The sequence below is a fragment of the Phymastichus coffea genome, unplaced genomic scaffold, assembly GCF_024137745.1.
Source record: "Phymastichus coffea isolate CEN01 unplaced genomic scaffold, Cenicafe_Pcof_1.1 PCOF00001, whole genome shotgun sequence".
NCBI classification, from domain to species: Eukaryota; Metazoa; Arthropoda; class Insecta; order Hymenoptera; family Eulophidae; genus Phymastichus; species Phymastichus coffea.
This window is the reverse complement of record NW_026706812.1, coordinates 8,385,349-8,406,662: the sequence shown is the minus strand read 5'-3', so window position 1 is coordinate 8,406,662 and position 21,314 is coordinate 8,385,349. Positions and strand designations below refer to the sequence as shown.

Sequence of the window (21,314 nt, the reverse complement as noted above, 5' to 3'; positions counted from 1 at the left end):
CTATATCAATATATTAGAAAAGAGCAAGTATTATATTCAACATCTTTCATAATTATATTATAATTTCAATATTTACGTTCTTAATAAATAAATTATTTATATTACAGAATATGGACTCTTACAATTCTAGTGAGAGATTTATTAGTACTCTCAATTCTACCTCAACAGAAGTTAACGACCTTTTAAATAGTTCAGTTAGGACTGATAGTATTATGAGAAGGCTGAGAAATGATTCCAGTGAATCTGAAGTTACTCTATCAACACTTGAATTTTCAAACGGTAAGAGAAAAAAAATATACATTAATTTATTAATTGATAAATAAGCAGTGTTATCAATTTTTTATTTTTACTTATCTTCAGTTACAAACGATGAATCATCGGAATTATCTGTTCCATATTATGGTGCAGCTAAGTCTACTATTTCAAATAATAGTGTTACTTCTTCAAATTAAAATATTCATCAAAGTACAAGAGGTAAGGAGAATATTCAGATCAAATAATTGAAATACTTGTGTGTAAAATATTATGTGAGGTAGATAAACAAATAAAAAGTTAAACATTATAATTTATATGTGTATAATTTTTATTTATTAGTAGTCAATGGAAAACCGATTTAGATGTCTATAATTAAACTATCAGGAGTGGACTACAGGATATAGTAAGTTTATAGATCATTTTTTGTTTTAAATTGAAAATTCAACTGATAAACGTGTACTTTTGTGTACATTTTGGAGTTTTAAGATACTGAAAAAATTCAGCTAGAAATCCAGCCTGGATTTCCAATTGGAATTTTCATTTGGATTTCAGCTGGATTTTCAAGATGGAATTCCAGGTGGATTATATTGATAAATCCATATGGATTTCTTACGTTCTTTTTTACTGAAATTTATAAAAACCTTATCTTCTGTCAAATTATTATATATTACTGCTGCATCAAAAACATTTTTACAAAAAAGAAAAGAAAAATTTATTGATCAAAAAATCTGAAAAACTTTAAGCGTATTCCTTGACTGATAGAGAGTTTTTTATTTCATACATTTTCGTCAACCTCATAGTTTTCGAGAAGAAAAATGATTTAAACGTACTGTAACGGGGAATTATATCACTACATATTAATATAATCGAGATTGAATATTTGCTGGTAAAATTACAGCTCTTTGCGGGCTCGTGTTATGTCGTGTAAGGACGGCCCGGTAGACCAAGTTGTCAATAGGCCCGCGGAGAGCGTCGTGGATCGCGCAGCTAAAATCGTGAAAGTCGAGGAAAGCGGTAGGAAAAAAGGATGCTCAAAAGAAAAACCATACAAATGTAGTAGTAGATGTAAATACAGTTTATGTACGTGAGAAAGGCGTGTACATAGCGGCACATACAGAGCAGCGAGTTAGGCAGAGCGAGAGAGACGTAAAGGATGGTTAGTACTTACAATCGGCGTTGCCCCTTTAATTTGAATCGGCCGGACGGCAAGATCGCAGAATGCACGAAGGCGGTTCGTCACTCGTCGCAAAAAAAAAGGTGCAGCGCCCACAGTTGTACCTCACAATCACTTCCCCGTCGAGGAGTGCTCACTAGCCACGAGACAGATCACGAACAATCACCAAAAAGGCACACCGATAGCGCAAGCACGGTCGAAGGCGTCTACGCAGCTCGCGAGCTATCGGCTAATTGCCGGCATGTCACACGGCACGCGGCACGCGGCTCATCACACATATCTATACATACACACGCACGCGGTCTCTCTCTGCCGGCACTTTCTTATTCTCCGCAATTATCGTCTGCTGTAGCTAAGGAGAAATATAAGTTGAAAGACATAGCATATTATAATTATTTAATATTAATACCTTTGAGAGAGAGACATAACGAGCTGACATCAGACTCGTTATAGTACTTGCAGTTACATTACTCGTATGTTTTTTTATTAAAAGTTGATAAATTATATTTTTCAAAGTGATATGCAGTCAAAAGAAAAAGTGAATCGTAAAAATATAGAAAAAATTGAAACAATCTAGCTAAAATCTTCGTAAATTTCGTACGTTCTCAAGATTAAAATATAAATTAAACCGTGTCTTATGTTAAATAATTATTTTCAATGCCTTACTGCGTGTTTTTCTGATTATTATTTTTATATATACATTTTTTTTATTGGTATTGCAAATAATAATCTTATATAAAAGACCAGTTTTACAAAAATTTTTAGTACAAAAAACGTATGAAATCTATCTGGATTTGTCGAAAAAGATGCACATGGAAATACACATAGAATTCATCTCGAACCCATACGAGGTGTGTTCAAAAAGTAAGGTGACTTTGTATTTTTAAAAAAAAATATCTATTTATTTATCAATATTTATGTTGTCCCCTTCAAAGTAATCCCCCTCAGATACAATACACTTATGCCAACGGTTTTCCCAATACTCAAAGCACTTCTCATAAGCACTTTTCGGTATAGCCTTGAGCTCTTCCAGCGATGCAGTCTTTATCTCTTCAATCGTTACAAATCTCCGTCCTTTCATAGGTCTCTTTAGTTTTGGGAACAAGAAAAAGTCAGATGGGGCCAAATCCGGTGAATATGGTGGCTGAGGCATGATTGTGGTCTTGTTTTTGGCCAAAAAATCTCTCACAAGCAAAGATGAGTGAGCAGGGGCATTATCGTGATGCAAAAGCCATGAATTGTTTTTCCATAATTCTAGGTGTTTTCTTCGTATTGCTTCTCGCAAACGGCGCATAACTTCAAGATAATACTGTTTATTGACCGTACGTCCATATGGTAAGAACTCCTGATGCACCACGCCATGGTAATCGAAGAAAACAGTGAGCAAAACTTTGACATTTGATCGAACTTGGCGTGCTTTTTTCGGTCTTGGCTCATCTGGGCTCTTCCATTGGGACGATTGGACTTTGGTTTCGACATCATAACCATATACCCATGATTCGTCACCAGTTATGACCCTTTTGAGTAAATCTGGGTCGTCGTTGACGTCATTCAACAGTTCTTGAGCGATGCTCATGCGACGGTTCTTTTAGTCAAAATTTAGCAATTTCGGAACAAACTTCGCTGACACACGTCTCATGCCCAAAACGTTAGAAAAAATTTCATGGCACGAGCCAAACGATATACCAACATCCTCAGCAACTTCTCTGATAGTAATTCGACGATTTTCCAGAATAATTTTCTTCACTGCTTGAACGTTTTCATCAGTTGTTGACGTGCTTGGGCGTCCAGAGGGAGGCTCGTCATTGGCATCTTCCCGGCCATCTTGGAAGAGTTTGTACCACTTGTAAACATTTTTTTTACTCAGAACAGTTTCACCGTATGCCACCGTCAACATTTCAAGTGTTTCGGAGCACTTTGTTTTATTTTTTACACAAAATTTGATGCAAATCCTTTGATCCATATTTTTCGATAGCAAGAAATCGCCGAGCACGCAAAACACTTATAACCTTTACGCCTCTCACAACCAAACAAAAAATGCTATACACTTGAAACTTGGTACAGATGTTCGGGAAGAGTGTACCAACATAACAAAATAAAAAAATCGATAATCGAAAGTACGTTGCCCGTGAAATTTGAAAAGTCACCTTACTTTTTGAACAAACCTCGTATATGGAACAAAAGAGATGTCCACCTGGATTCCACATAGAAATCTATAAAAATCCACATGGATTCTACCTGAATCCAGTTAGATATCCTTGTAGAAATTCAGTCTGGATTTCCACATGCGATTTAAGCCGTACCTGTGTGATATGATTTTTTTAGCGCGTAACCTTGAAATAAAAAACAGATTTTTTCATAAGCACAGATCCAATTTCTAATCTAACTTTTCCAAAGATCCTGTAATTAACTTGTGTTAATCGTAGTAGCTTATTTCTGAAACGTTTATTCAGAATTTTTAGTACTGCTGGAGTTATGTAAATGCATTCGCTAAATAAATACGGAATTTTCTTATAGCTACACGTCAACATTTTTATTGATGTTATATGGTGTTTATTTAGAAATTAATAATAAAAAATAATGCGATTGTATTTTTTACTTAAAGATAATATGGAATATGCTTAAAATTCTTCAAGTAGTGTACCTTCAATTAAAAAATTTAATTTCATATTAAGATGAACTAACGATTTCGTGGAATTTTCAATCCTTGAATTGATAAATGATATTAATTAATTCATTTTTCGCAGGACCATCCATCATCACAATATAATAAAGATTTTTTTTATGAGAGTATTGACGAAGAAAATTTCCATGATTTATTATGTGACGAAAATGAAGTCATCGAAAACAGATTCGATAAATTAGATGAAATTATAAACAGTGCTGAGTACAGCGAACCTCCAAATGTACAGATAAATGTCAGTAGAATAGAAATGATTTTGGCTGTATTAAAATATTGCACAAAATATCACATTTTAACAGTAGCAATCATAGATAAGTTCAAAATGCTCATGTTTTCCAATAAAAATATGTTTCTAGAAAATCGCTATCAATTTGATAAACTGTTTCATCCAGAAGGAGATCAGGAGTATATGTCCGGTTTGTAAATCTTACATCGGAATCTTTGCTAAAAGACAGAAAATGATACTTTGTGAAGAATGTGATAATGAGGTAAACTTAAAAGATCCTTCTTATAGCGATTATTTTACCATGTTTAATATAGTAGGGGAAATACAAAGATTGATCGAAACAAATGATAATTTCTCTTGTGATATTGTTTCTCGGAGAAATAAACAACCTAATGTTGTTTTCGAAGACATTTACGACGGCCACAAATATAAAAAATTTATCGAATCATTACCGGTTGATCAAAAAGAGTCTTATATTACAGTAACGTTTAACAGTAATGGAAGTCCAACTTTCAAAAGTTCCAAATATTCTATTTGGCTTATACAAATGGTTGTGAATGAAATTCCACTAAGTATTCGCTTGAAAAAAACAATTACTTGTGCGTTATGATTTGGTCGTGATAAACCAAACATGGCGTATTTCATGCGTCCTTTTGTGGAATATATGAATGAACTTTTAAAAACAAAAATAAGATGTCAGGTGCAAAATGAAAAAAGAAATTTGCATGTGTATGCACTCTGCTGTTGTGTAGATTCTATGGCACGCGCGCCTATGCAGGACACCGTTCAGTTTAATGGATATTACGGTTGTAATTAATGCTTATATCCAGGTGTACGAGTTCATCATGATACTGAACATTTTATGAAATATCCTACTCCAGATGTACATCCTGGAAGACGAATAGCAAATGGTTCTTTTGAGTTAATGCAAAGGGCTGTAAAATCAAAAGGTCCCGTTTTTGGTATTAAAAGTGTAACTCCATTATTGCTTTTAAATAAATTTGATATAATAGACTGATTCGTGCCTTGTCCAACGCATTGCGTTAATCTCGGTATAGGCAAACAATTTTGCAACTATTGGTTCACTTCATCCAATGATTCATATTCAATTCCGAAGAGCAAGCTCAAGATCATTGATCAATACATAAAAAAACTAAAAGTGCCGACCTAATTGGAACGATTGTCACGGTCGTTAAGTGATATTGGAAGGCAAAAGAGTCGTCCAATTGGATATCATATTACAACCTACCAATATTACAATTTATATCATGAGAAACTCCAAAATTTGAAAAGTTCATGATTCATTGGTCTTTGTTAATAGAAGAATATCATACTTTATTGAAAATTAAAATAACTTAAACCAAATTGCGAAGAGCAGATTTTTTCTGAAAAAGTTTGTTATACAGAACGTCTATACACAGATGATGCTATAACGTACAATGTTCACCAATTATTGCACTTAACATAGAGCGTTGCTGACTAGGGTCCATTGTATGCACATAGTGATAATGTATTCGAAACAGAAAATGGAAAAATAAAACAAACTATCTATGTTGCCAAAGATATTGTGGTAATATCTTTCTGTGATATTACCACAAAAATATTATAGTAATCGATGATCATTTAGTAAGTGATGTATACATTGTACAAAACATTGTATAATACATTGTATAAAACAAATTATGGAAATCAACTCTATTATTGATATAACAGAAACGAAAAATATCGATAAAATTTGTGTTTAGTTGAATATTGATCATTATAATTATATTTCACGTGTACCTAATATGTATTTGATATAACGATACTGAATTCATTGAGTATCGTAATTTTGAATTTTATGATAAATTTAGTGGTCCGGCAATGGCCTGGCATATATTTCTCTATACTTCAAATAATCCAGCTAGGAATCGACCTAGTATCCATCGAAAAATTCACCCTGGAAATCCACCCAAAATACACACCTAGAAATAGCCTGAAAATTCGCCTGAAATTCACCTAGAAATCCAACTTAAAAATCCACCTGGATTCAACAGAAATTCACGAAGAAATCCACCCGGAATTCCATCTGGAATCTACTTAGAAATCCAGCATGGAAAGACGCCTGGAATCCACCTAGAAATTCAGACTAAAAATCTACCTGGAATCTACGTAGAAATCCACCTAGAAATCCACCTGGAAATCTACCTGGAATCTACCCAGAATTCCACCTGGACTCCGACTGGAAATCTAACCTGGATATCCACCTGGAATCCAGGTGGAATCCAGGTTGATCCAACTGAAAATCCAACTCGATATCCTGCTGGAAATCCAGGCTGAATTTCCTGCAGTATTTGTTCGATAGGGCTATATTATTTTATTTAAAAAACCGGTTCGTTTGGATTAAAAAATTTCTTATAAAAATGGAAATAAAGGTTAAAATAAATAACAAAATCAAATATGGAAACAAGCCTAAAAAGGCATAAAAATAACCCCAATTTATTTAGGCTATAGCACACTTGAAAGGAATTATCGAGGAATAAGTATAAATGAATTCTCAAAAAAGAAGAAAAAGTATTATTCGCACGCATGCATTGAGGAATTCCCCGACAATCATACATACATACTCGATTTCCACAAGAAGACAACCTTTCGTCAAACCTGTGCGCGAATTACCGCAGGTGATGATAGATGAAATCGTTAAGTCTGTTAGAAAATGATTGTTGCTCGGTGAAAAGACGAACTTCTTATTACGGATGCAGCACGTGGTACTGCATCTCGCTATTTGTTTGATTTTCTTAAGTTGTATGTTATTGATATTGTTAATATGTTAATTTGCCGTGTTATTTTTTGTTAGTAGTTAAAATGTTTTACTTTTAAATTTAGTTAATGATATTAGTTGATAAGTAATTCAGAGGCACTCGAACTCACTTCAGCACGATACAAGAGAACCGCTCGCGCAGGCTACACTGTTCATACTAACAACGAGCCGGCAAAAAATACGGGAGAAGCGCTCAATAATTCCCACCACTTCTCCCCACGATCATGCAGACTCGTTAAAACATTCACACAGCGCGCATGCACGATTTGTATTGCGACGACGGAACAACCTAAACCATGTTTCTGGATTTATAAGCGATTCGAATCTCAACACAAGCCTCTGCTGCTCAAACTAATAATATGAAATTGAAAATTTTTGCCCCTACACCATATCTCAATTTTTTGGAAATCCTCAGCCACTTACTATTGACCTATATCAATTCCTCAAAAACTCGAAAATATTTCTATGATTAATCTGAATTTTCTACGATCTTTCTAAAAATAAGCTTTACTTTATTTTTCCAACTATATACTTTTCTTATTCTTTTCTATCTCTTTCAGTAACGCCATTGTTTTCGATTTTCTACTGTATAGAACTTAATTTAACCAGCAATTCAGTCACTCCGTGCACAAGTGCGAAAGTAATTAGTTAATGGCTGTACGGAATACTCACTTGTTTACCCGAGACAGTGTCAGAGCCAAGAAATTCAACAAGACAACATCAGACAAAATTATTCAGTTAGTATGAGTGTTGTTTCTTTAAATATTATTAAATTTCATTTATTGTAATTGAATATTGTTCATAACAATTATAATTTAATAATAATCTATTAAATAGACTTAAAACACACCTTTTTTTGGACTATAAATGGGTTTTAGTATTTATTCCGAGTTCTCGGATTGGGGAATGATATTGATTAGCTCATTTTCTCATGATTTTCAATAGAACTTTTTAAGGAAGGAACGTCATTTTTCATCATGATATTTTCAAGGGTTTATTTCTAATACTTAATACTAATCATTATATATATATTATTATATTAAAGAATCTCACATTATATTTTCTCAGCTAGTATACATCTTTTGAAATCTTCTAAGGAGTCATTCAAAGAATCCTATATATAGGATCCCAAATGAAATCTTCCAAGCAGGAATACATTTCAACATTAGCACAAAAACGTGATTTGAGATACTTATGGATGTTTAAGACTAAGCACAGCAACGTTGAGAAGGTCATAGGAGGGTGAAATCACTTTCTTGCACATTTATATATATATATAAATATATATATGTGTGTGTGTGTGTGTGTGTTTTCTTAAATTAGATGCATGTACTTTAGTTATAATTCACAGATTCTTTAGAATTAGAGCTGCAATGTCAGTATCAAGGAATAATCGATAAAGATAAAATTACTGTTTTTCTGAGATTAAATGACATATGCTATGGTAGAGAAATGATAATTAAATATTTGTAAGTTTTACATATAAATATAAAAAACGCAATGGAGCAAAACCAAAGGAACTAATTTACAACGGAAAAATAATGATGAATTCATCATCTTCCTTAATGATATAAATATTAAAAATATTAATACATGTGGCTTTTTTCACATTTTTACATAGATTTATGTGTTTAAATAGGGCACTTCTGTGTAAAAAATTATTCAAATATAAATTATAATTAATCATATGACTCTCCAAAATAATTTTATTTGCAGATTAAAAAAGTTAAAAATAAATATTTAATGAAACCTTTACTTTATAATTATTCCTGTGATATGAAATATATTTATATTTAACAAATATAAAACGCTATTATTTTATCTATAGAGTTAAGCTCAATAAGAAAGCCTATAATAGCTCTTAGGTAACTCTTGTTAAAAACATATTTAATTTAAAAGCTGGTGTGAAAATTTCTATTACACATAGTTCTATTATATTTATATAACTCTTAGTGTTATTTATATATTATTAATTTTCAATTGAATAACCTATCAACAGTCATGACCTAGTATAGGCCATGATTTAGCTTCATTTTAATTTTTGTTTTAAATTATTTTTAAATAGCATAATCTTTGTAGATTAAATTATTCTATCAGTTTCATTAACTGATAGAAACTGAAAATAAAAAATCTTGTACTCTTTATTGTTGATAAAATAATCAAAATAAATACAAATGTTCTACAACCCCTGCATTTAACTTGTTCACTTATTGATTCTGTTGATACTCATTGATTAGAAATCATAACAACCCACAATTTGAAGATATTAGATCATATGCATTAAATAAGATTATATTTAATGCATTAAATATGTACTAAATAATATTATAAGACAATTAAAACAATTAACTAAAAGTTTCAATAATTTATGGAGATTTGCAAATAATTTTTGATAAATTTAAAGTTCAAATTAAAATCAATTCAAAATAAAGTAATATATATATACTGTACATGTCAAATATACTGCAGTTCGTATAGGATGGGTCGTGCTATGTTCATAAATACTATTAGCTACATCTTTATAATCAATGTACAAATTTTTCCAATATCGTACTGAAACAAAAAAAAGAACATCATCTTTGTTATCCTATTTGAGGTTCTTATAATATTCTTTTTAATATTTAGATTGATCGGTATAACTAACTTTTTTCCACAAAAATGTCATTCAAATTATAAGCAAACCTACTATTCTAAATTTTGTTGAATAAGTTATACACTAAATTTACTGTAAACAGTAACTATTAAGATCGATTGCTATTTATCAGAACTTTTTGGATTGAGATATATAAGAAACTTACACCAATGTTTTAGAAATGAACCTTTGAGTTCTATGATTTTTTTCGACATTTTCTAAGATTGATTTAAATTATTAAATTTTAAATTAATATTTAAACCAGGAAGTAAGAGAGAAGGACACATCACTCATAAGTCTGTCAAAGGTCTTATAAGTCATCGCCCAAAAATAAAAAAATTATGAAACTGAAAAAAGTAATTATCATAATCAATTAGGCGTTTCTTAAATAATAAAATAGTTGAATTTATTGTTTTGCACATAATCGACAAAAGGCAAAAAACTTCATTTAGGTACTCAGTCCTAGCGCCTAAATTTGAATAATTTATAAAATCTATATAAATTATAAAGTTTATTTCAAAAGCAGACCAATCGTTTCGACGTCAGACGCCTAAAGAGCAACCGTTATAAAAGTCCACGATAAGTAATTAATACATTTTTAAAAAGAGAATATTTGATTTTCCCCATATGAAAGTTTAACTGCAGTATACGCCGAGATACTGCGCAATACACATCTATACTGGCGTCTGGCGCTTTCAGCATATGGCATTTTACCTTGAGATTCGATCCACCGTTATGTAATGAAAAGAAAAGACAATAACCGGCTCTCGTATCATATAAGCACATATATATATATAAAACAATCATATTTCCAACATTTTCAATTAACTTGAACAGATTTTTTTATCAAAATAAAATTTAACATTAAAATACAAAATCGTAGATTAAAAGAGAAAAAAATTACATAAACATTATTTTAAAATAATAAGCACTTTATTAAAAGAAAAAGAATAAATTTACACAAAATAAGTATAAACACGCTCAGCAATACTTTGACGACATATTGGACAATCATGAATTTTTGATGCACATTCCATGCATATAGAAATATGACCACAAGGTAAAAAGAGTACAGCAATCCCAGCATCAAAACATATTTTACATCTAGCAATTTCAAGTTAACGTAAAATATTCATTCATTTTTTCATTCTGCTTGTCAATACACTTCTTATAATCCCGTAAAAGTTCTTTATAAACAGCTACCATCCTGATGGCTGCATTATATTTCACTGAAAAGTGCTGTTTTATAATTAATATATTAGTTTGGTCAAATTTATCAATAATTTTTATTACGAATGATTTTTAAACGTGGACAAGTAGAAGTGTCCCTGAAATGGACCAATCAATGTTTGACAGTGGCAAGAAAAAAACAGCACACCCGATTGCAAAAAAAAAATTATTATTATTATTATATTTAATATAACTTAAAAGATACCTACCTTATACTTACCTGCTGTTTCCGCTGAAAAAAATATAATATGGGTGAATAAAAAAAACGCAAGGTTACAGTTTATCAATAATTATCGGTTTTTGTTTGTTCATACATGTAGCACTGAAAAGTGCTATTTTTTTCATTATAAATTTATCATAAAATTTATTATAAATTTATAAATAATAATCAATATCAATTAAATGAGCCAATGCAGCTTGTCACTGTCAACGGCTTGCTATCGCCTGCGGCTCGTCCGTTGCCATTGACCGATTTAAATGCATTGCATGTTGAAAGATGAAAAGCGCAAGTATGATCGCAATCGCGTATTAATACACTTTCACGTCTCTGCTCTGCATTAATCGCTATTATTTCCCAAGTTAATCCAACCACTTTCTTAAATACTCTCACCGCTAATTATGATCGTCTTATGCGCGCGACAAAAATCAGAACAATTGTGTGTTCTCCTACCTCCAATTTTTAATCCAATGAACGATACCCGGGCAGTGTTTGCGGAACAAATGAAAAGTGAATTGATTCGTGACGTTAGGTCAGTGAATATTTCGTTAGCAATGAAAGTTCAGTGATAGGGTTGGCTAAAAGAAAGAAGAAATAGAGAGCGACAAGAACATTCTTCGTAATTTGAAGGAGTTTCTCTCGACGGATACCGAGCCGTGGCAAGATGAACTTGCTACAGCCGTTGTAGCCATCAACGACGAGTTTTCCTGTGAATAATTGGATCAATGTAAAGACGAAATGTTCGTATTTTCATCGCGTAACGCTACAATAAAATCTCCAGCAAGGACAGACCTGGAGTTACCGCAAACACCACCTGCGCAAACTGATCTTTCGGAGGCGAGAACTATTATGATGCCACTGACACCTCCACAGTCAATACTATTTGTAACGGGGTATGAATTCCGTTTTAATTTATTTGTCTCGCCCGATGCACAGTCGTACCGGAATGCACACGGCGAGATAGAAATAATCAAGTTTTGCTAGCTAACCGAGGAGCAGGAAAGGGCGGGTGTCAATTAACCAACTTACTAATAGCAAGGACAACAATAAATTAACGTTTCAATCATACATGGACCAGCTTCTTTTCTATGTAATCTCTGGAATTAACCCTTTATTGATTAGTTTTTATATATTTCGTGCTATAAAAGAAAACGCAAAACAATTGTAACACACACTCTGTATTCTACTCTGTGACACTACGCACCTTCTGTAATTCGATCAATAAATATTATAAATGTATTTCTATAATAACTTATTTGACAGTTATACCTAATCCACGTCACACCTCTGGGTTCTAAGATACGAGTTTCTGAATCAGTTAAACTACAAGTAAATTATTTGATTATTACCTTGTCACTCGGTACTTTAGATACGTTGCCGCCCTGCTTTCGTTTGAGTCTCGCACCCGTGGTAAAGCGCTTACGCGTTGACCGAAAAGAGACAGTCGCGTTTGAGTAATTCTTGTCAATTCGCGGCCGTTACGTGAGATATAACAATTGGGGACCCCTCCGGGTAAAATTTTTTTAACGAAAAGCAGGATTAGGCAAAAGTAAATTTTTTTTTTACAAACATGGCTACGGGAGCCGATTCGAGAGACAAACGAAATGAGGAAACACTATTAATTTTAAGAAACTACATAGGAAAAGTAGATCCGAATTTTATAACTAGTAGAGAACCAACATTACTAGAATGTATAAAATTTCTGCACACTCGTCAGGATTTAGATTTCGAATTAGAAGGCAAAAAACAACAACTAGAAAAATTAATAAAAATTTTAGAACATTATATAAATGAACAATTAATAAGGAATTCATGTCAAGATCCACTTTTACTACTCATTGTAGAAGAATTAACAAAACGTAATATAAGTCCAAAAGAAATTTTAGTAGCAGTAAATAATACTGACAAACTAGTACAATTTGAAAATAAATTTGAACCAATAATTGAATCAAACGCGGAAATAACGGAAGACGAGTCAAGGGAATATTTCCAAGCTTTGACAAACTTGACAATTGACAATGATAACGAAGATGAAATAGATAAAATAAAAAATGAAATTCCTCTTATAAATCATAAAAACGTTAAATTTTTAATACCAAAAATTACTGAAAAAAGTAGAAACGAGAAAAGTAGCAATTCAGAATACTTTACGCCAAAGTGAACATGCAGATCATTTGCCAGCACAAGACCGATTTGTCATTCAACTCCACAAGAAGTAACCCGTACAGTACAAAATTCCATAATTAGCCCTTTGAGAAATGTAGGTTTGAAAGATATCATAGATTTCATTCCTAACTACAATGGATACTGCATTCTGCTACATGATTTTCTAGATAGTTGTTGGGAAGCTTATACTGTTATTCCACCAGGAAATGAAGCGGATCTAGCAAGATTAGTTAAAATGAGATTATACGGGGATGCATTAAAAAGTATACGTGGAAAGCATTTTGAAATAATTAGTGAGAATGAAATTTATTTAGATCACCTTTTCGGATCAGACAAAACTTTCAACCAATTATCAGATGAGCTGGCTATGCTCAAGCAAAAAGCCTCAGAAAATGTAGTAAAATTCTCAAACAGTAGCGCGAGAATTAGTAAGCGCAGCAGTGCGCGAAAAAAGATATAATGTCGGATTCTTAAATCAATTAGAAAAGGATAAAGTTAAGTTTTTCATCCGCGGCTTACACTGGGTGATTAAAGCGCGAATGGGTCAGGCAAAAAGTCTCGAAGAAGCAACAGCAATAGCGGTAAAGATTGAACGCAATTTCGCAACATAGAAACCCAACGATCTCAACCAGACAGTAAAGGTACTTGCAGAAGCAAAAAAAGAATTAGCAAATATTAAAAGTGTAAAAGTAGTAAAAACAGATAACTCGCAAGTATGTCAAATTTGTAAGTTGTCAAATCATTTAACGGATACGTGTTTCTCCCGTAACAGGCAATACAAAATTTAGAAATAAAAGATTCAATAGTAACGAAGGCCAAAGGCAAATGAATAGTCAAAATTCAGCCAATAGAGAAAGAATGAGCCAGCAAGTAGCTCCGCCCCAAGCAAATCAGAACTCTGCATCAAAAAATCAATACCAGGGAAATTTTAATTCTAATGATCGCGGACCAGGAAATCCAAACAGAGATTCGACTATTTGTAATTATTCACTGGAAAATAAGATGTAACAAAAGAATTTTTAACGAACAAAAGAAACAGTAACAGGGAAACGCCGGTGGTTTCCAGGTGAAAGGCGCGACCGGGAAAACAACCAGCCAAACGGAGCACCGAGCTTATGTAAGAATACAAAGAAATTAGAAGTAATGAAAAGACTGGTATTGTTAAGGGGGGAGTATAGTTAATTCGAGCAAAAAAAATTTTTTTTTTTATAAATGTACAACATCTCAAGAATATCATATATAAATTTTAAGCAAATAGGAGAAAAACTAATGGAGATATGGAGTTTTGAAGGATAGTTGCTTCCCTTCGGTTTTGTATACCTGTTCGGCAGCAACGCGCAGTGTTGTTACCTAGGAGCGGTTGCGCTCTTTTGTAATCCCGAAATCCCTTTATTTATCGGTGAGTTATTATACAGGTATAAGAAGACCTTTACACATTCAGTTTGTAGTATACCATCAGTTTAGAAACAAGCATCGTATCGAACAGTTCTGTTGTACGCTAAAATTTCATTAGAGTTTTTGATAGATTTTGCTCTGTTTTCGGTCGGTCTTCACTGTGATTTTGCATTATATATTAATAAAATGCCGAAAAAGATTAGTACACAAGATGAAAAAGATAGTGGTTTACGCTTGAGTGAGCCAAGAAAACAGCTGCCTCCGCATAAACGTAAGAAAAAGGATGTCGAAGCAACAAGTGCGTCGGCTATAAATTGAAGCCTGGTAGCCATGACACCACTATCGCAGAATACTTTTCAAAACATTATAGAATATTAGATTTTATTCTAGTTTTTTCTTTAATTGCTTCTTTAGTAAAGTGTGCACAGTGTGACCGAAAAGTTTCTTTCGAATCGTGCAGAAAAAAAGATCTTGGATTTAATATCCGAGTTACATGTGAAAAGTGTAAACAACCTCGCCGTGTTCCATCTAGTGAAAGAATTAACTCTGGTATGTACAATGTAAATTATCGTTTTGCTTTTGTAATGCGAGTTTTAGGCTTGGGATTATCTGGATGTAACAAGTTTTGTGGTTTAATGGATATGTCTAGTTCATTCTTATCAAAAGCAACCTACAATTCGTATACGTAGAAAATGTGCGAAAGTGTAAAAAAAGTTGCTCGCCTATTTTTCGTTTCCACTGTAAAAGAAGAAAAAGAAGCAACCTGCAAAGCAAATAATATTGAAGATACGTCAGAATTAACGGTATGAGGCGATGGAACGTGGAAAAAACGAGGCTTCTCTTCGTTATTTGGTGTTTCTTCGTTGATTGGTTATTACACCGGCAAAGTGTTTGATATCCTAGTAAAAAGTTTATACTGCCATGAATGTTTAATTTGGGAGAGTAAACTGAACACTGCAGAGTTTGAAGAGTGGCAAGAAGAACATGTCAATAGCGGACAATGCAAGGCTAATCATGTTGGGCCATCCGGAAATACGGAGGTTTCTGCAATTATAGAAATGTTTATACGTTCTTTGCCAAATCTTGGGGTGAAGTTTCGCAACTATACGTCTTTAACCCGACAGCGATTCAAAGACGTACAGTGGTGTCATCAACGCTAAACCTTATGGAGAAGATTTTGTGATAAATAAAAAAGAATGTATAGGCCATGTACAGAAACGAATGGGCACCCGTTTACGCGAGTTAGTGAAAACAAACGTAGTTGATGCAGAAACTAAAACCGGGAAAAAAATCAAAATAAAATCACTTGGAGGCAAAGGTAAACTCACTGCTAAAATGATTGACGAGCTAACAGTGTTTTATGGTTTGGCCATTCGACGCAACCACGATTCCGTGGAAAAAATGAAGAATGCAATTTGGGCAACCTACCACCATTATAGCTCGCCAGATGAAAATCCGCAGCACAGTAAATGCCCGAGCGGTGAAGAATCATGGCGTGAATGGCAAAAAGCAGCAGCTTCAAACGCCTTGCAGACATTCAAACACAAATACACTGTTCTCCCCACGTTTTAGAAGCCATCAAGCCGATCTACGAGGATTTGAGCAAGGACGCACTTTTACAACGATGTCTCCGAGGCTTTACCCAGAACAACAACGAAAGTTTAAACCAGCTAATTTGGAAAATTTCACCTAAATCTGTGGGTGGAACCTCAATCGTTGTTGAAATTGCAGCTCATGTGACAGCCTGTACTTTTAATGAAGATTCTTCTGCTTACCTGTCCTTTATACAATAAATGAACATCGGTACTGGTCCGATTTCTCACGAATACGCGCGCGCAGCAGACGCCACGCGAATAAGCAAAGCGGATCAAAGAGCTGCAAATGAAAGCAAAGAGGGCAGAATGAGACGTAGACAAGAATAAATAGATGCTCTGGACATTGTAGAAGATAATCGATAATCGTCCACTGTACGGACCTGGCATCGATGATTCTGTGTAAGTATAAAAAGATATATCTGCTTATTGATGCTTTATTTTTGGATTTTTTCGTGTTTAAAAGTTTAAACGCGTTATTCTTGAAACCATGTTTTCAAAGTCGGTGACGGTCGTAACTCAAAATCAACTGCATCGATCCTTTTGAAATTTAGTATACTATTTCTATACATAATTGATCAGGTAACCTGGCCGAGTTTTTTTTAATATTAATATTATTATTATTAATTTTACAATCACAAAGTCGTTAATTTTTTTAGCAAAAATCGCATTTTGACTTCAAAGTTATATAAAAAAAAAAAAAAAATTGCTAAAACAAAAAAGGAGAGGCAGGTTACCTTGCAAAACATCTCACCTAATTAACGCACTTTGATTTTTTGATTTCAGATGATCCAGTGGTCAGTTAAAACCGTCACCGCAAAGTAACTTTTTTTCAAGGAGCCTTCGGAGATTTACTGCCAACGGCTTATTTATTAATATTTAGCAGTGAAAATTTCTCAAATATGGTTCACATGTTGTACTATTATTTACTGATTAAAGAAATAAACCAACATTACCTGTACCGCTTAAAAAAATTCTTAAAAATTTGCCTTTTTAGCCCGAATTAACTATACTCCCCCCTTAAACTTGAATAGTAAGTCACCAACTTTCATTTTAGAAGATAAAAATCAAAATATCAGTCTTTCTATCAAGCTAGATACTGGTGCTGGACCATTTCTTCTGAAATTGTCTAAGAAACCAAACGAAGCATATCTGGATAAATTGAATATTTTAGAATTGCGAAGTATTACACATAACAGTGTAGTAGCATTAGGATAAATAAATATTTCAATAAAAGATTTAGAATTCGAATTTTATATGGTACCCGATGATTTACCTATTGAAGAAGACGGACTGATCGGAAGTGAATGTTTGCGTAAATTCAACGCTAAAATAGATTATAAAAACAATATTTCAAAAATCGTTGATAAAGTATTTTCTTTATACACAAACAATACAACTGCTGACTATCAATATATAACATCGCAAGATGATAATAGTTATTTGAAATCAACAGCAAACTGCAAAACTAATGCAGGAGTAGTCAAAAATCAAGTAAAAATTTGTAACAATTTAGACAGATTTGCGAGAAGAGTTTCCAATAATAAGGAAAGTGATGAAGAATCAAAGATAGATTTTGAGCCAGATAAAAACTATGTCAGGAAAATTAGACAGAGCGGTTACGAAGGCAATCGTTCAAATAAAATTGGAGTAAAATTACGAAAATTCGAAATTTGTAAATTGCCACTCAAAAAATCTGAGAGTTGTAATTCCGAAATTGGACTGGAAAAAGCTAGCGAAGTTAAAATTAATGAACCTGAAATCTGTACATCCGAAATTCGAAATTCGAACGTTGAAAATTGTAAAAAATCAGAAATTATCAAAAACCAAAGTACGTACTCAGTTTGTAATTTAGCATTAGCCAACAAAGAATACGGGTGTGCACGCCCAAGTTTCGCGAAAGCTAATTCGTTATTTATTCAGAACAATATAACAAATAGGGCTGAGCAAAGCCATAATGAAATCACTCTGCATAAAAATATTGTAAATGATAAAGTTCACCCCACGAAATTCTCAATGACAGAAAGTAAATTGAGTATACAGTCATATTATAAGTCAGAAATTAGAGAAGGTAGTAAGTAGATAAGCAATGTATGTTCTGGGACACGAAGGAGCCGACAAAGGATGCCGCCAATGTATAAGGATACGTGTATGTTCTGGGACACAAAGGAGCCGCCCGATGAAGGTGTGAAGGTAGTGACACCTTTTAATTAATGGTGAGTGCCTAAAAGGGATTTGATGTACCTTTGACACCTTCCGCGTGCCAGTGGGCCCCATGCTGAGTGTTAAGGGGCATTTGATGTTGGTTTGACACCTCGCGCGCGCCGCCAATGTATAAGGATACTTGTATGTTCTGGGACAGAAAGGAGCCGCCCGATGAAGGTGTGAAGGTAGTGACACCTTTTAATCGCGATAAGGTGAGACCCCATGCCGAGTGTTGCATTTGATGTTCGTTCGACACCTCCGGCGTGCCAGTGGGCCCTTCGAGGGGGCCAGTCTCCCCCCCCCCTCCTTCGATAGTAGGATGCTTCACCCACCCACCCACCAACCCACCCACCCACCAACCCACCCACAGAGGTTGTTAAGGTAGGATGCTGTAGAAGTCGGTAGGGTGTTTGGTAAACTATATGCTTATGCTGGTTGAGTGAAGGACCCTCGGAGAGGGGGTAGCGTCTCTAGCTTGCTAAACGCGTACGCCGTATAGTGAGGATGCTGTTTTCACTCTCTCTCTCTCTCTCTCTCTCTCCCCTCTCTCTCTCTCTATCCCTCTCTCTCGCTCTCCTTCGATAGTAGGACGCTTCACCCACCCGCCCACCCACCCACAGAGGTTGTTAAGGTAGGATGCTGTAGAAGTCGGTAGGGTGTTTGGTAAACTATATGCTTATGCTGGCTGAGTGAAGGACCCTCGGAGAGGGGGTAGCGTCTCTAGCTTGCTAGGCGCGTACGCCGTATAGTGAGGATGCTGTTTTCACTCTCTCTCTCTCTCTCTCTCTCTCTCTCTCTCTATCCCTCTCTCTCACTCTCCTTCGATAGTAGGGCGCTTCACCCACCCACCCACAGAGGTTGTTAAGGTAGGATGCTGTAGAAGTCGGTAATAGTGCGGATGCTGTTTTCTCTCTCTCTCTCTCTCTCTCTCTCGCTCTCCTTCGATAGTAGGGTGCTTATACTAGCTGAGTGTGGACCCTTGGAGAGGGGGGTAGCGTCTCTAGCTTGCTAGGCGCGTACGCCGTATAGTGAGGATGCTGTTCTCTCTCTCTCTCTCTCTCTCTCTCTCTCTCTCTATCCCTCTCTCTCACTCTCCTTCGATAGTAGGGCGCTTATGCTGGCTGAGTGTGGGCCCTCGGAGAGGGGGTAGCGTCTCTAGCTTGCTAGACGCGTACGTCGTATAGTGTGGATGCCGTTCTCTCTCTCTCTCTCGCTCTCCTTCGATAGTAGGGTGCTTAGTAAGCTTATGCTAGCTGAGTGTGGGCCCTCGGAGAGGGGGTAGCGTCTCTAGCTTGCTAGGCGCAGCCACCACCCACCCACCCACCTCCTACCTTTTGTCTGACTACTCCCTCTTCAACCTACAGCGCCGAAACCGCTGCTTTCAGCGCCACCATAGTGCTTAAAAGCCGTGCTCGATGGGAAAAGAGCGCAGTCTTTCGAGACAGCCCGCTTCACTAGCTTTCTTAGCAGTGACAAGCAGTAGTAGTAGTAGTAGTAGTAGTAGTAGTAGTACTAGTAGTAGTAGTAGTATTACTAGTTGACCTACGTGCATTTTCATTACAATGGCTTCTATTGCTTATTTTGAAAATACAGTACGCGATTTATGGAAAGCCTATTACAACTCAGACGCTAATAAGGATGATTTTATTAGATGGAAAAATGTAATAATTACCGCTTTGCATTCTCTTGAAGAATATATGTTACGGCATAACTTAAGTAGAGCAATACGACAGAGATGTCAAACATGCGCTACTCATTTAAATTCAATCGAAATTAATTTAAATAATTCCATAAAAGTCGGAGGAAATGTTAATTCATTACGAGTCATTCCAAACCAAATTGAAGGGGATGGAGTTATTTGGCGTGAAATAAATTCAGCATTTGAAAAACGTATCATTACTGCATTCATAGCCAATCAAGAACATAGAGATATAAAGTCATTCTTAAAAGCAGCAAATAAATTATTACAACTACAAATACCAAAATATCTTTCAATTCATAATGCTCTAAAAATAAATATAGAAATGTCAGCTCAATTTACCGTAATAAAAGATAATGTAGAGGACATTCAAATAAAGTATTTCAACACCGAAAATGTTTCTATTTATAAAACGACAGATCTTAAATTATGGTTTACAGAAAATATTGAAGATGTTATACTTAAAAATTTAGAAGAATTTCAAGAAAAAGATTCCGGTTGGACATTAAAAACTATCATCGGTATTACTGTTAATATAAATAAATTTAATCCTTTCAAACCTGGCTCATATATTCAACTACCAAAACAAATAGCAGATAAAAAAGCAATTATCAACGTTCAAAATACAGATAATGAATGTTTTAAATGGGCTGTGCTTGCCTGTCTTCATCCAGCTAGATTTCATAGCGAAAGAGTTCAAAATTATATGCCCTTTGCGAATGAATTGAAATTCGATGATATAAACTTTCCTGTTGAGGTAAAGAATATTCCTAAATTTGAAAAATTAAGTAGTATTTCAATAAATCTATACATACTAAAAAAATACGGTTTGAAATTCGAAGTCTCACCATATTATATATCAACTTTAAAACAAGATAAGCATGTAAATCTTTTGTTACTACAAAGCGATTATATTGATGAGAATGAAACAGAAAAATCTAATAGATCAAATAACAGTGATAATTTCAAATTAAAATTCCACTATGTATGGATTAAAAACTTATCTGCTCTTGTTAGAAGTCAAGTAACGAAACATACTG

At 34.3% G+C, this 21,314-nt stretch overlaps 1 protein-coding gene across 1 annotated transcript in view; it reads right to left on the bottom strand.

Moving 5' to 3' along the window:
- LOC131672871 (mitochondrial import inner membrane translocase subunit Tim29) overlaps positions 1–10,077 on the bottom strand; it is a 73,142-nt gene extending 63,065 nt beyond the window's left edge. Inside the window, exons 1-2 of the mRNA XM_058950415.1 lie at positions 9,937–10,077; positions 9,590–9,691 (exon numbers count right to left, since the gene is read on the bottom strand). Of these exons, the coding sequence (XP_058806398.1) occupies positions 9,590–9,691; positions 9,937–9,985 (151 nt within the window). The 5' untranslated portion in view covers positions 9,986–10,077. The remainder of the gene's footprint in view (positions 1–9,589; positions 9,692–9,936) is intronic.
- Positions 10,078–21,314: the final 11,237 nt, after the last annotated feature.